Consider the following 16,684-nt stretch of genomic DNA (forward strand, 5'->3'; position numbering starts at 1 on the left):
AGGATCACACTGCTCTGCATGTCACACTGTCACAGGCACACGCTGCTCTGCACGTCACACTGTCACAGGCACACGCCGCTCTGCATGTCACACTGTCACAGGATCACGCCGCTCTGCACGTCACACTGTCACAGGATCACGCTGCTCTGCACGTCACACTGTCACAGGCACACGCTGCTCTGCACGTCACACTGTCACAGGATCACGCTGCTCTGCATGTCACACTGTCACAGGATCACGCTGCTCTGCACGTCACACTGTCACAGGCACACGCCGCTCTGCACGTCACACTGTCAGAGGATCACGCTGCTCTGCATGTCACACTGTCACAGGCACACGCTGCTCTGCACGTCACACTGTCACAGGCACACGCTGCTCTGCACGTCACACTGTTACAGGATCACGCTGCTCTGCACGTCACACTGTCACAGGCACACGCCGCTCTGCATGTCACACTGTTACAGGCACACGCCGCTCTGCATGTCACACTGTCGCAGGCACACGCTGCTCTGCATGTCACACTGTCACAGGCACACGCTGCTCTGCACGTCACACTGTCACAGGCACACGCCGCTCTGCATGTCACACTGTCACAGGCACACGCTGCTCTGCACGTCACACTGTCACAGGCACACGCCGCTCTGCATGTCACACTGTCACAGGATCACGCTGCTCTGCACGTCACACTGTCACAGGCACACGCCGCTCTGCATGTCACACTGTCACAGGATCACGCTGCTTTGCACGTCACACTGTCACAGGCACACGCCGCTCTGCATGTCACACTGTCACACGCTGATCTGCATGTCACACTGCCACAGGATCACACTGCTCTGCATGTCACACTGTCACAGGCACACGCTGCTCTGCACGTCACACTGTCACAGGCACACGCCGCTCTGCATGTCACACTGTCACAGGATCACGCTGCTCTGCACGTCACACTGTCACAGGCACACGCTGCTCTGCATGTCACACTGTCACAGGATCACGCCACTCTGCACGTCACACTGTCACAGGGTCACGCTGCTCTGCACGTCACACTGTCACAAGATCACGCTGCTCTGCACGTCACACTGTCACAGGATCACACTGCTTTGCTAGTCACACTGTCACAGGATCACACTGCTCTGCATGTCACACTGTCACAGGGTCACGCTGCTCTGCATGTCACACTGTCACAGGCACACGCTGCTCTGCATGTCACACTGTCACAGGATCACGCTGCTCTGCATGTCACACTGTCACAGGGTCACGCTGCTCTGCACGTCACACTGTCACAAGCACACACTGCTCTGCATGTCACACTGTCACAGGCACACGCTGCTCTGCATGTCACACTGTCACAGGGTCACGCTGCTCTGCATGTCACACTGTCACAGGATCACGCCGCTCTGCACGTCACACTGTCACAGGATCACGCTGCTCTGCATGTCACACTGTCACAGGATCACGCTGCTCTGCATGTCACACTGTCACAGGATCACACTGCTCTGCATGTCACACTGTCACAGGATCACACTGCTCTGCACGTCACACTGTCACAGGATCACGCTGCTCTGCATGTCATACTGTCACAGGCACACGCTGCTCTGCACGTCACACTGTCACAGGATCACGCCGCTCTGCACGTCACACTGTCACAGGATCACGCTGCTCTGCACGTCACACTGTCACAGGCACACACTGCTCTGCACGTCACACTGTCACAGGATCACGCTGCTCTGCACGTCACACTGTCACAGGCACACGCTGCTCTGCATGTCACACTGTCACAGGATCATGCCGCTCTGCACGTCACACTGTCACAGGATCACGCTGCTCTGCACGTCACACTGTCACAGGATCACGCCGCTCTGCACGTCACACTGTCACAGGATCACGCTGCTCTGCATGTCACACTGTCACAGGCACACGCTGCTCTGCACGTCACACTGTCACAGGATCACGCTGCTCTGCATGTCACACTGTCACAGGATCACGCTGCTCTGCACGTCACACTGTCACAGGCACACGCCGCTCTGCACGTCACACTGTCACAGGATCACGCTGCTCTGCATGTCACACTGTCACAGGCACACGCTGCTCTGCACGTCACACTGTCACAGGCACACGCTGCTCTGCACGTCACACTGTCACAGGATCATGCTGCTCTGCACGTCACACTGTCACAGGCACACGCCGCTCTGCATGTCACACTGTCACAGGCACACGCCGCTCTGCATGTCACACTGTCGCAGGCACACGCTGCTCTGCATGTCACACTGTCACAGGCACACGCTGCTCTGCACGTCACACTGTCACAGGCACACGCCGCTCTGCACGTCACACTGTCACAGGATCACGCCGCTCTGCATGTCACACTGTGTCAGGATCACGCCGCTCTGCACGTCACACTGTCACAGGATCACGCTGCTCTGCATGTCACACTGTCACAGGATCACGCTGCACTGCACGTCACACTGTCACAGGATCACGCTGCTCTGCATGTCACACTGTCACAGTATCACACTGCTCTGCATGTCACACTGTCACAGGGTCACGCTGCTCTGCATGTCACACTGTCACAGGATCACGCTGCTCTGCACGTCACACTGTCACAGGATCACGCCGCTCTGCACGTCACACTGTCACAGGATCACGCTGCTCTGCATGTCACACTGTCACAGGCACACGCTGCTCTGCACGTCACACTGTCACAGGATCACGCTGCTCTGCATGTCACACTGTCACAGGATCACGCTGCTCTGCACGTCACACTGTCACAGGCACACGCCGCTCTGCACGTCACACTGTCACAGGATCACGCTGCTCTGCATGTCACACTGTCACAGGCACACGCTGCTCTGCACGTCACACTGTCACAGGCACACGCTGCTCTGCACGTCACACTGTCACAGGATCACGCTGCTCTGCACGTCACACTGTCACAGGCACACGCCGCTCTGCATGTCACACTGTCACAGGCACACGCCGCTCTGCATGTCACACTGTCGCAGGCACACGCTGCTCTGCATGTCACACAGTCACAGGCACACGCTGCTCTGCACGTCACACTGTCACAGGCACACGCCGCTCTGCACGTCACACTGTCACAGGATCACGCCGCTCTGCATGTCACACTGTGTCAGGATCACGCCGCTCTGCACGTCACACTGTCACAGGATCACGCTGCTCTGCATGTCACACTGTCACAGGATCACGCTGCACTGCACGTCACACTGTCACAGGATCACGCTGCTCTGCATGTCACACTGTCACAGTATCACACTGCTCTGCATGTCACACTGTCACAGGGTCACGCTGCTCTGCATGTCACACTGTCACAGGATCACGCTGCACTGCACGTCACACTGTCACAGGATCACGCTGCTCTGCACGTCACACTGTCACAGGATCACGCTGCACTGCACGTCACACTGTCACAGGAGCACGCTGCTCTGCATGTCACACTGTCATAGGATCACACTGCTCTGCATGTCACACTGTCACAGGGTCACGCTGCTCTGCACGTCACACGGTCACAGGGTCACGCTGCTCTGCACGTCACACTGTCACAGGATCACACTGCTTTGCTAGTCACACTGTCACAGGATCACACTGCTCTGCATGTCACACTGTCACAGGGTCACGCTGCTCTGCATGTCACACTGTCACAGGCACACGCTGCTCTGCATGTCACACTGTCACAGGATCACGCTGCTCTGCATGTCACACTGTCACAGGGTCACGCTGCTCTGCACGTCACACTGTCACAAGCACACACTGCTCTGCATGTCACACGGTCACAGGCACACGCTGCTCTGCATGTCACACTGTCACAGGGTCACGCTGCTCTGCATGTCACACGATCACGCCGCTCTGCACGTCACACTGTCACAGGATCACGCTGCTCTGCATGTCACACTGTCACAGGATCACGCTGCTCTGCATGTCACACTGTCACAGGATCACACTGCTCTGCATGTCACACTGTCACAGGATCACACTGCTCTGCACGTCACACTGTCACAGGATCACGCTGCTCTGCATGTCATACTGTCACAGGCACGCGCTGCTCTGCATGTCACACTGTCACAGGCACACGCTGCTCTGCACGTCACACTGTTACAGGATCACGCTGCTCTGCATGTCACACTGTCACAGGCACACGCTGCTCTGCACAGGATCACGCTGCTCTGCATGTCACACTGTCACAGGATCACACTGCTCTGCATGTCACACTGTCACAGGATCACACTGCTCTGCATGTCACACTGTCACAGGATCACACTGCTCTGCATGTCACACTGTCACAGGATCACACTGCTCTGCATGTCACACTGTCACAGGGTCACGCTGTTCTGCATGTCACACTGTCACAGGATCACGCTGCTCTGCATGTCACACTGTCACAGGATCACGCTGCTCTGCATGTCACACTGTCACAGGAGCACTTAGTTACCCTTGGGTGGGGTAATAAAGGTGTGGTGCGGGGGGAGGGAGGGTGGTTACCTGTAGAGAGCCAGCAGCGGGGGCCAGAGAGGAGGGAAGAAGCTCTCTTCTAAACATTCAAGACATTGGTCCTTACAGGGAGAGCTGGAGGGCAGATCCAGAGCGAGCAGCGAGAGGGAGAGCAGCGTGTCTGGGGAGAGACCACGGGAAGCAGTGAGAGGGAGAGCAGCGTGTCTGGGGAGAGACCACGGGAAGCAGTGAGAGGGAGAGACCACGGCAAACAGTGAGAGGGAGAGCAGCGTGTCTGGGGAGAGACCACGGGAAGCAGTGAGAGGGAGAGCAGCGTGTCTGGGGAGAGACCACGGGAAGCAGTGAGAGGGAGAGCAGCGTGTCTGGGGAGAGACCACGGGAAGCAGTGAGAGGGAGAGCAGCGTGTCTGGGGAGAGACCACGGGAAGCAGTGAGAGGGAGAGACCACGGCAAACAGTGAGAGGGAGAGCAGCGTGTCTGGGGAGAGACCACGGGAAGCAGTGAGAGGGAGAGCCGCGTGTCTGGGGAGAGACCACGGCAAGCAGTGAGAGGGAGAGACCACGGGAAGCAGTGAGAGGGAGAGACCACGGGAAGCAGTGAGAGGGAGAGCAGTGTGTCTGGGGAGAGACCACGGCAAGCAGTGAGGGGGAGAGACCACGGGAAGCAGTGAGAGGGAGAGACCACGGCAAGCAGTGAGAGCGAGAGCAGCGTGTCTGGGGAGAGACCACGGCAAGCAGTGAGGGGGAGAGACCAGCGTGTCTGGGGAGAGACCACGGGAAGCAGTGAGAGGGAGAGACCACGGCAAACAGTGAGAGGGAGAGCAGCGTGTCTGGGGAGAGACCACGGGAAGCAGTGAGAGGGAGAGCCGCGTGTCTGGGGAGAGACCACGGCAAGCAGTGAGGGGGAGAGACCACGGGAAGCAGTGAGAGGGAGAGACCACGGCAAGCAGTGAGAGCGAGAGCACGGGAAGCAGTGAGAGGGAGAGACCACGGGAAGCAGTGAGAGGGAGAGCAGTGTGTCTGGGGAGAGACCACGGCAAGCAGTGAGGGGGAGAGACCACGGGAAGCAGTGAGAGGGAGAGACCACGGCAAGCAGTGAGAGCGAGAGCAGCGTGTCTGGGGAGAGACCACGGCAAGCAGTGAGGGGGAGAGACCAGCGTGTCTGGGGAGAGACCACGGGAAGCAGTGAGAGGGAGAGACCACGGCAAACAGTGAGAGGGAGAGCAGCGTGTCTGGGGAGAGACCACGGGAAGCAGTGAGAGGGAGAGCCGCGTGTCTGGGGAGAGACCACGGCAAGCAGTGAGAGGGAGAGACCACGGGAAGCAGTGAGAGGGAGAGACCACGGGAAGCAGTGAGAGGGAGAGCAGTGTGTCTGGGGAGAGACCACGGCAAGCAGTGAGGGGGAGAGACCACGGGAAGCAGTGAGAGGGAGAGACCACGGCAAGCAGTGAGAGCGAGAGCAGCGTGTCTGGGGAGAGACCACGGCAAGCAGTGAGGGGGAGAGACCACGGGAAGCAGCGAGAGGGAGAGACCACGGGAAGCAGTGAGAGGGAGAGCAGCGTGTCTGGGGAGAGACCACGGGAAGCAGTGAGAGGGAGAGACCACGGGAAGCAGCGAGAGGGAGAGACGACGGGAAGCAGTGAGAGGGAGAGCAGCGTGTCTGGGGAGAGACCACGGGAAGCAGTGAGAGGGAGAGACCACGGGAAGCAGCGAGAGGGAAAGACCACGGGAAGCAGCGAGAGGGAAAGACCACGGGAAGCAGAGCAGCGTGTCTGGGGAGAGACCACGGGAAGAATTGAGAGGAAGAGCAGCGTGCCTGGGGAGAGACCACGGGGTACATTATAACACACACATTGAGGGTTAAACAGTACACAGATCCAGCCACGTGTCCATGAAGCTGAACCGTTTGCACAAAAGTGGCAGGTTAGAGAACACTGCCCCTTTAATCCTATTCTGTAAAGCAACAAGGCACTCCGGAGCTGGGTTATCACGAGGTCACCGATTCTTACACTGACTGGTTCGTGGCGTAGGGGATTCCTCTCATAGTGTACATGTCCACGGGGAAATATTCCTGCACAGTTACAGGATATATCTGGCGGCTCCCTCCCCCGGGTGACAAATTCTGCCCGTGCCTCCCACATACGCTCCTCCCGGAGGGAACGGGCCAGGGGCGGGCATGATTCTGGGTTAGGAACGGGCCAGGGGCGGGCATGATTCTGGGTTAGGAACGGGTTAGGGGCGGGCATGATTCTGGGTTAGGGGCGGGTTAGGGGCGGACATGATTCTGGGTTAGGAACGGACATGATTCTGGGTTAGGAACGGACATGATTCTGGGTTAGGAACGGGTTAGGAACGGGTTAGGGGCGGACATGATTCTGGGTTAGGAACGGGTTAGGGGCGGACATGATTCTGGGTTAGGAACGGGTTAGGGGCGGACATGATACTGGGTTAGGAACGGGTTAGGGGCGGACATGATTCTGGGTTAGGAACGGGTTAGGGGCGGACATGATTCTGGGCTAGGAACGGGTTAGGGGCGGACATGATTCTGGGCTAGGAACGGGTTAGGGGCGGACATGATTCTGGGTTAGGAACGGGTTAGGAACGGACATGATTCTGGGTTAGGACGGGTCAGGGGCGGACATGATTCTGGGCTAGGAACGGGTTAGGAGCGGACATGATTCTGGGTTAGGACGGGTCAGGGGCGGACATGATTCTGGGTTAGGAACGGGTTAGGGGCGGACATGATACTGGGTTAGGAACGGGTTAGGGGCGGACATGATACTGGGTTAGGAACGGGTTAGGGGCGGACATGATTCTGGGTTAGGGGCGGGTTAGGGGCGGACATGATTCTGGGTTAGGGGCGGGTTAGGGGCGGACATGATTCTGGGTTAGGAACGGGTTAGGGGCGGACATGATTCTGGGTTAGGAACGGGTTAGGAGCGGACATGATTCTGGGTTAGGAACGGGTTAGGGGCGGACATGATTCTGGGTTAGGAGCGGGTTAGGGGCGGACATGATTCTGGGCTAGGAACGGGTTAGGGGCGGACATGATTCTGGGCTAGGAACGGGTTAGGGGCGGACATGATTCTGGGTTAGGAGCGGGTTAGGGGCGGACATGATTCTGGGCTAGGAACGGGTTAGGGGCGGACATGATTCTGGGCTAGGAACGGGTTAGGGGCGGACATGATTCTGGGTTAGGAACGGGTTAGGGGCGGACATGATTCTGGGCTAGGAACGGGTTAGGGGCGGACATGATTCTGGGTTAGGAACGGGTTAGGGGCGGACATGATTCTGGGCTAGGAACGGGTTAGGGGCGGACATGATTCTGGGCTAGGAACAGGTTAGGGGCGGACATGATTCTGGGTTAGGAACGGGTTAGGGGCGGACATGATTCTGGGCTAGGAACGGGTTAGGGGCGGACATGATTCTGGGCTAGGAACGGGTTAGGGGCGGACATGATTCTGGGTTAGGAACGGGTTAGGGGCGGACATGATTCTGGGCTAGGAACGGGTTAGGGGCGGACATGATTCTGGGTTAGGAACGGGTTAGGGGCGGACATGATTCTGGGTTAGGAACGGGTTAGGGGCGGACATGATTCTGGGTTAGGAACGGGTTAGGGGCGGACATGATTCTGGGTTAGGGGCGGGTTAGGGGCGGACATGATTCTGGGTTAGGAACGGGTTAGGGGCGGACATGATTCTGGGTTAGGGGCGGACATGATTCTGGGTTAGGAACGGGTTAGGGGCGGACATGATTCTGGGTTAGGAAAGGGTTAGGGGCGGACATGATTCTGGGTTAGAACGGGTTAGGGGCGGACATGATTCTGGGTTAGGAACGGGTTAGGGGCGGACATGATTCTGGGTTAGGGGCGGGTTAGGGGCGGACATGATTCTGGGTTAGGAACGGGTTAGGGGCGGACATGATTCTGGGTTAGGGGCGGGTTAGGGGCGGACATGATTCTGGGTTAGAACGGGTTAGGGGCGGACATGATTCTGGGTTAGGGGCGGGTTAGGGGCGGACATGATTCTGGGTTAGAACGGGTTAGGGGCGGACATGATTCTGGGTTAGGAACGGGTTAGGGGCGGACATGATTCTGGGTTAGGGGCGGGTTAGGGGCGGACATGATTCTGGGTTAGGAACGGGTTAGGGGCGGACATGATTCTGGGTTAGGGGCGAGTTAGGGGCGGACATGATTCTGGGTTAGAACGGGTTAGGGGCGGACATGATTCTGGGTTAGGAACGGGTTAGGGGCGGACATGATTCTGGGTTAGGGGCGGGTTAGGGGCGGACATGATTCTGGGTTAGGAACGGGTTAGGGGCGGACATGATTCTGGGTTAGGGGCGGGTTAGGGGCGGACATGATTCTGGGTTAGGGGCGGGTTAGGGGCGAACATGATTCTGGGTTAGGAACGGGTTAGGGGCGGGTTAGGGGCGGACATGATTCTGGGTTAGGAACGGGTTAGGGGCGGACATGATTCTGGATTAGGAGCGGGTCAGGGGCGGACATGATTCTGGGTTAGGAACGGGTTAGGGGCGGACATGATTCTGGGTTAGGAACGGGTTAGGGGCGGACATGATTCTGGGTTAGGAACGGGTTAGGGGCGGACATGATTCTGGGTTAGGAACGGGTTAGGGGCGGGTTAGGGGAGGACATGATTCTGGGTTAGGAACGGGTTAGGGGCGGGTTAGGGGCGGACATGATTATGTGGTCCGTGCTTTCCCGCCGCGTGGTCCTGATGAAGCCAGCACTGCCCCCTGGTGTTTGAACATCAGGTTTCCGGAGTTGAACCCCATTCATCTCATCTCCGCGGACCCCCCCCCTGCTTCCGGAGATACGGTAGGGGGCGCCGGTATCTCCGGGCTGTTTAAATGTCCCGGTCACTGGGGCCGTGGTGCGGGAGATTTAAACTTGCAGGAGATACCGGTCCACCCTACGGAGGGTCTGTCTCAGGAAGCAGGGGGTCTGCAGAGATTGATGGGGGTCAGCTCCAAAGACCCCCCCCCCCCGCATAATGTATAAAAATAATAATAGAAAGAGAGAGTGCGCTGCTCGTCTGAAAGTGAGAGTGCGCTGCTCGTCTGAAAGAGAGAGTGCGATGCTCGTCTGAAAGTGAGAGTGCGCTTCTCGTCTGAAAGGGAGAGTGCGCTGCTCGTCTGAAAGGGAGAGTGCGCTGCTCGTCTGAAAGGGAGAGTGCGCTGCTCGTCTGAAAGGGAGAGTGCGCTGCTCGTCTGAAAGGTGAGTAGCGGAAATCTCTCTCCAGCTCAGGGCCCATCAAGCAAAGGACGACTCCTTCCAGATCACACGTCTACGTGTCCTTGTGGCCGCGATCGGGGCGTGGGAGCCCGTATTTTTCTCTGTGGCCACGACGACAGTAAGTCTTGCTACATCTGTACACCTGGGAGGCTGATGTAGCAGCCCTGCCCATAACCCCTGCCCATAACCCCTGCCCATAACCCCGGCCCATAACCCCGGCCCTGCAACGTATTGCTATATGTATACAGTAGGGCCCCGATCCTCTGCGTTTCGCTTCTCTGTGATCCGCCAATTTGGCGGTACGGAGAAGGGGGCCGCCATGTCTGCGCATGCGCAGAAGGGGGGACGGCTGAGTTCGCGCATGCGCAGAAGGGGGGACGGCCGAGTTCGCGCATGCACAGAATGGGGGGACTGCAAGTCTGCGCATGCGCAGAAGGGTTTTTGGAGTCTCCATTTTGACTTTATTTTTGCTAAATAAATCATGACACAGTGTAATATGTCATGTGTGGTTGTTCTTCTGAGGTTGTATTTACCTAATTTTAAGACCTGCTAAGGAACAGATGATTGTTATTATGTCCTGATATGTAAAACCATAGAATTCAAAGAGGGGTGTACTTTCTTTTTAACACAACTGTATATCAAAAGAAAAAAACACACAAGTGTGCGGAGGGGGGGAGAGGGGGAGGAGGGGGAGGGGGAGTGGGGGAGAAGAATAAAGAACAGTTCCTCTCAAATCAAAGAGACATAGCTGTCACTTACGCAGAAGTTAAAAGCAGTGGTTCTTTCAGGGCAGTGGTCTCAAGTCCAATCCTCAAGACCCCCCAACAGGTCAGGTTTTCAGGATATCCTTGTTCAGCACATGTGGCACAATCGAGCCACCTGTGCTGAAGCAGTGATATCCTGAAAACCTGACCAGTTTTTCCCCCGTCTTTAGAACCCCTGCATTAGGGGATAAAGCGCACTGAAGTCTCGCCGTGTACACACACACACACACACACACACACACACACACACACACACACACACCTCACCTCACCTCACCTCACCTCACCTCTAGTGTTATGAATCTCCTTCACGGTGACCTTCAGCTGCTCTGGTAACCTCCATGTGGCTTTTGCACTCGGGATCTCCGTGGGCGACAGGAACTTTTCCAAGTCCTCGAAGGAGCTCTCTCTCCCGTCTCCCCGGGTGTCCCCGGAGCCCCCCCAGGCCTCGGGTCCCTCCCCCGTAGAGAGGCTGTGTCGGAGGGGGGGCCGCGATGCAGAGGGGAGGCAGTGTAAACTCTGTGAGGATTTCAGCCGCTGAGAGCCATAGGCGGGTAGGAGAAGCCCTTCAATGGGGAGGGAGAGAGGGCAGAGGGCAGAGGGCTTTCCGAGGTCAGCGGGGTCTTTGCTGATGATTGGATACAGACGGCTGTATATCTGGCACTGCAGCCGTCTCAGCAGGATGGAGATGGGGTGGTCCGGGGAGCTGTCACAAGGAGAACGTGTAAGGAGGGACCTCCCAGCAAGGTGACCCATAGGGTCTGTCCCTCTCACTAGAGACAAGGTGACACAGACCTGTGACTCGTGGGGTCTGTGCCACCCATTGCAGGGGGTCACGGTGACACAGACCTGTGACCAGTGGGGTCTGTACCACCCATTGCAGGGGGTCACGGTGACACAGACCTGTGACCTGTGGGGTCTGTCCCTCTCACTAGAGACAAGGGGACACAGACCTGTGACCCGTCGAATCTGTGCCTCAGTGACCCAGAAATGTGACCCGTCGAATCTGTGCCACCCATTGCAGGGAGACACAGTGACACAGACCTGTGCCCCGTGGGGCCTGTCCCTCTCACTAGACACAGTGACACAGACCTGTGCCCCGTGGGGTCTGTCCCTCTCACTAGAGACACAGACCTGTGCCCCGTGGGGTCTGTCCCTCTCACTAGAGACACAGTCCTGTGCCCCGTGGGGTCTGTCCCTCTCTCAAGAGACACAGACCTGTGCCCCGTGGGGTCTGTCCCTCTAACTAGAGACACAGACCTGTGCCCCGTGGGGTCTGTCCCTCTCACTAGAGACACAGTCCTGTGCCCCGTGGGGTCTGTCCCTTTCACTGGAGACAATAGAAAAAAATGTGTGATGCTCCAAAGACAAATCTGTAGTATGTAACAATGAGCAATTGATCGGAAAACAACCTGTAAATATACAAATGTCCTGTTGGATCAGGTAATAAGCTATCCCACAATGCACTGAGGTAAGGATAGTTACCAATTGATGATCCCTGGAATATGACTGAGGCAAAGCTGGAACGGACTCACTTGGGAAAGCAGATTCCACGATGAGCAGCAAGTCCCTTTAGATGATCCAGCACCTCCAGGTTGAATGTGCATCCGTTTTCAGAATCTTCACAGAGAGGGGAGAGGGAAAAGAACTAAGCACTATATCCAGTGCTGTAAAAAACAGCTAATGAAACCACAGGGTGTACGTTCCCAATAATAAAGCTATTTAATGGATCAAAAATCGATTTTTGATCCATTAAATAGCTTTATTATTGGGAACGTACACCCTGTGGTTTCATTAGCTGTTTTTTACAGCACTGGATATAGTGCTTCGTTCTTTTCCCTCTCCCCTCCCTTTCACTGGAGACACAGTCCTGTGCCCCGTGGGGTCTGTCCCTCTCACTAGAGACACAGTCCTGTGCCCCGTGGGGTCTGTCCCTCTCACTAGAGACACAGTCTGTGCCCCGTGGGGTCTGTCCCTCTCACTAGAGACACAGTCCTGTGCCCCGTGGGGTCTGTCCCTCTCACTGGAGAGACAGTCCTGAGCCCCGTGGGGTCTGTGCCTCTCACTAGAGACACAGTCCTATGCCCCGTGGGGTCTGTGCCTCTCACTAGAGACACAGACCTGTGCCCCGTGGGGTCTGTCCCTCTCACTAGAGACACAGTCCTCTGCCCCGTGGGGTCTGTCCCTCTCACTAGAGACACAGTCCTCTGCCCCGTGGGGTCTGTCCCTCTCACTAGAGACACAGTCCTGTGCCCCGTGGGGTCTGTGCCTCTCACTAGAGACACAGTCCTGTGCCCCGTGGGGTCTGTGCCTCTCACTAGAGACACAGTCCTGTGCCCCGTGGGGTCTGTGCCTCTCACTAGAGACACAGACCTGTGCACCGTGGGGTCTGTCCCTCTCACTGGAGACACAGTCCTGTGCCCCGTGGGGTCTGTGCCTCTCACTAGAGAAACAGACCTGTGCCAGGTGGGGTCTGTGCCTCTCACATGAGAAACAGACCTGTGCCCCGTGGGGTCTGTGCCTCCCATGGAGTCGGCCCATAAGGAGACACGGCCCGGCAGTAACACATCCAGTACCTGAGGATCTGACACATGAAGCTGGAGACTGCGCCGGGGTCATCGGGGCGACCCTTCAGTTTCAGCTTCCAGAGCTTGGGCCAATCCTGGAGCAAAGAGAGCGAAAGAGAGCGCGTGAGAGAGTGAAAGAGAGCGTGAGAGAGTGAAAGAGAGCGTGAGAGAGTGAAAGAGAGCGTGAGAGAGTGAAAGAGAGCGTGAGAGAGTGAAAGAGAGCGTGAGAGAGTGAAAGAGAGAGTGAATGAGAGCGTGAGAGCGAAAGAGAGCGTGAGAGCGAAAGAGAGCGAGAGAGAGCGTGCGAGAGCTTGAGAGAGCGAAAGAGTGCGTGAGAGAGCGTGAGAGAGCGAAAGAGTGCGTGAGAGAGCGAAACAGTGCGTGAGAGAGCGAAAGAGTGCGTGAGAGAGTGAAAGAGAGCGTGAGAGAGTGAAAGAGAGCGTGAGAGAGTGAAAGAGAGCGTGAGAGAGTGAAAGAGAGCGTGAGAGAATGAAAGAGAGCGTGAGAGCGAATGAGAGCGTGAGAGCGAAAGAGAGCGTGAGAGCGAAAGAGAGCGTGAGAGCGAAAGAGAGCGTGAGAGCGAAAGAGAGCGTGAGAGCGAAAGAGAGCGTGAGAGCGAAAGAGAGCGCGAGAGCTTGAGAGAGCGAAAGAGTGCGTGAGAGAGCGAAAGAGTGCGTGAGAGAGCGAAAGAGTGCGTGAGAGAGCGAAAGAGAGCGTGTGTGAGAGCAAGAGAGAGCGAAAGAGCGTGTGAGAGAGCGAAAGAGAGCGTGTGTGAGAGCGAAAGAGCGTGCGAAAGAGAGCGTGCGAAAGAGAGCGTGTGAGAGAGCGAAAGAGAGCATGTGAGAGAGCGAAAGAGAGCATGTGAGAGAGCAAAAGAGAGCGTGTGAGAGCAAAAGAGAGCGTGAGAGAGCACGAGAATGCAAAGGAGAGCATGTGAGCGAGCAAGAGTGAAACCGAAAGAGAGCGTATAAGAGAGCAAAAAAGTGCGTGTAAGAGAGAAAGCATGTTAGAGCAACAGAGAGTGAAAGAGAGCGTATGAGAGCAAGAGAGCGCGAAAGAGAGCATGTGAGAGAGCATGTGAGAGAGCAAAAGAGAGCATGTGAGAGAGCAAAAGAGAGAGCGAAAGAGAGCGAAAGAGCGTGCGAAAGAGAGCGTGTGAGAGAGCAAAAGAGAACGTGTGAGAGAGCAAAAGAGAGCGTGTGAGAGAGCAAAAGAGAGCGTGTGAGAGAGCAAAAGAGAGCGTGTGAGAGAGCAAAAGAGAGCGTGTGAGAGAGAACGAGAGACAGCGTGTGAGAGAGAACGAGAGACAGCGTGTGAGAGAGAACGAGAGACAGCGTGAGAGAGAACGAGAGACCGCGTGAGAGAGAACGAGAGACCGCGTGAGAGAGAACGAGAGACCGCGTGAGAGGGAACGAGAGACCGCGTGAGAGAGAACGAGAGACCGCGTGAGAGAGAACGAGAGACAGCGTGAGAGAGAACGAGAGACAGCGTGAGAGAGAACGAGAGACAGCGTGAGAGAGAACGAGAGACAGCGTGAGAGAGAACGAGAGACAGCGTGAGAGAGAACGAGAGACAGCGTGAGAGAGAACGAGAGACAGCGTGAGAGAGAACGAGAGACAGCGTGAGAGAGAACGAGAGACAGCGTGAGAGAGAACGAGAGACAGCGTGAGAGAGAACGAGAGACAGCGTGAGAGAGAACGAGAGACAGCGTGAGAGAGAACGAGAGACCGCGTGAGAGAGAACGAGAGACCGCGTGAGAGAGAACGAGAGACCGCGTGAGAGAGAACGAGAGACAGCGTGAGAGAGAACGAGAGACAGCGTGAGAGAGAACGAGAGACAGCGTGAGAGAGAACGAGAGACAGCGTGAGAGAGAACGAGAGACAGCGTGAGAGAGAACGAGAGACAGCGTGAGAGAGAACGAGAGACAGCGTGAAAGAACGAGAGACAGCGTGAGAGAGAACGAGAGACCGCGTGAGAGAGAACGAGAGACCGCGTGAGAGAGAACGAGAGACCGCGTGAGAGAGAACGAGAGACAGCGTGAGAGAGAACAAGAGACAGCGTGAGAGAGAACGAGAGACAGCGTGAGAGAGAACGAGAGACAGCGTGAGAGAGAACGAGAGACAGCGTGAGAGAGAACGAGAGACAGCGTGAGAGAGAACGAGAGACAGCGTGAGAGAACGAGAGACAGCGTGAGAGAACGAGAGACAGCGTGAGAGAGAACGAGAGACAGCGTGAGAGAGAACGAGAGACAGCGTGAGAGAGAACGAGAGACCGCGTGAGAGAGAACGAGAGACAGCGTGAGAGAGAACGAGAGACAGCGTGAGAGAGAACGAGAGACCGCGTGAGAGAGAACGAGAGACCGCGTGAGAGAGAACGAGAGACAGCGTGAGAGAGAACGAGAGACAGCGTGAGAGAGAACGAGAGACAGCGTGAGAGAGAACGAGAGACAGCGTGAGAGAGAACGAGAGACAGCGTGAGAGAGAACGAGAGACAGCGTGAGAGAGAACGAGAGACAGCGTGAAAGAACGAGAGACAGCGTGAAAGAACGAGAGACAGCGTGAGAGAGAACGAGAGACAGCGTGAGAGAGAACGAGAGACAGCGTGAGAGAGAACGAGAGACAGCGTGAGAGAGAACGAGAGACAGCGTGAGAGAGAACGAGAGACAGCGTGAGAGAGAACGAGAGACAGCGTGAGAGAGAACGAGAGACAGCGTGAGAGAGAACGAGAGACAGCGTGAGAGAGAACGAGAGACAGCGTGAAAGAACGAGAGACAGCGTGAAAGAACGAGAGACAGCGTGAGAGAGAACGAGAGACCGCGTGAGAGAGAACGAGAGACCGCGTGAGAGAGAACGAGAGACCGCGTGAGAGAGAACGAGAGACAGCGTGAGAGAGAACGAGAGACAGCGTGAGAGAGAACGAGAGACAGCGTGAGAGAGAACGAGAGACAGCGTGAGAGAGAACGAGAGACAGCGTGAGAGAGAACGAGAGACAGCGTGAGAGAGAACGAGAGACAGCGTGAGAGAGAACGAGAGACAGCGTGAGAGAGAACGAGAGACAGCGTGAGAGAGAACGAGAGACAGCGTGAGAGAGAACGAGAGACAGCGTGAGAGCAACAGAGAGCGAAAGAAAGCGTGTGAGAGCAAGAGAGAGTGAGAGAGCCTGTGAGAGAGCACGAGAGATGAAAGTGTGTGCGAGAGAGAGCGTGAGAGCGTATGAGAGAGCGAAAGAGAACGCGAGAAAACGTCCACATCCAGAAATCTCCCAGAACACCTCGGGCCCCATTTACAGGCAGGAATCAGCACTCACGTGATCCTGCTCATACTCCAGCACCGATGTGTACAGCAGCCTCTGCTCCTCCTGTTCTGGGGTCGTCTCTGCGCTGCTGGAAAAACGCCTGGAGAGAGGACACAGTGTAAGTGAGGAGAGAGATCCGGGACCCCGAGGGACACCCTCCTCCCACCTACCTTTTGGACTCTTCCTTCAGCCGTAGCCTGCGCTCCTCAGTCTTCCTCTGCAGCTGGAGGGGAAGGAGTTAAGGAAGAATCCTCGTCATGTAGAGGCTCTTATTCAATATGCTGGGAAATCACTTCTCAGCGCTCAGAAACATGTCTTCACCATTCACATGAATGGGATTAAA

General features: G+C 56.5%; 1 protein-coding gene across 1 annotated transcript in view; it reads right to left on the minus strand.

Annotated features, from left to right (window-relative positions):
- Positions 1 to 16,684, minus strand: part of VPS9D1 (VPS9 domain containing 1) — a 74,855-nt gene that overhangs the window by 16,640 nt on the left and 41,531 nt on the right. The window contains exons 7-11 of the mRNA XM_075576833.1: positions 16,512 to 16,564; positions 16,354 to 16,441; positions 13,057 to 13,142; positions 10,768 to 11,186; positions 4,495 to 4,624 (exon numbers count right to left, since the gene is read on the minus strand). Of these exons, the coding sequence (XP_075432948.1) occupies positions 4,495 to 4,624; positions 10,768 to 11,186; positions 13,057 to 13,142; positions 16,354 to 16,441; positions 16,512 to 16,564 (776 nt within the window). The remainder of the gene's footprint in view (positions 1 to 4,494; positions 4,625 to 10,767; positions 11,187 to 13,056; positions 13,143 to 16,353; positions 16,442 to 16,511; positions 16,565 to 16,684) is intronic.

This window comes from Ascaphus truei, chromosome 19 (genome assembly GCF_040206685.1).
Source record: "Ascaphus truei isolate aAscTru1 chromosome 19, aAscTru1.hap1, whole genome shotgun sequence".
In the NCBI taxonomy this organism is placed as follows: domain Eukaryota; kingdom Metazoa; phylum Chordata; class Amphibia; order Anura; family Ascaphidae; genus Ascaphus; species Ascaphus truei.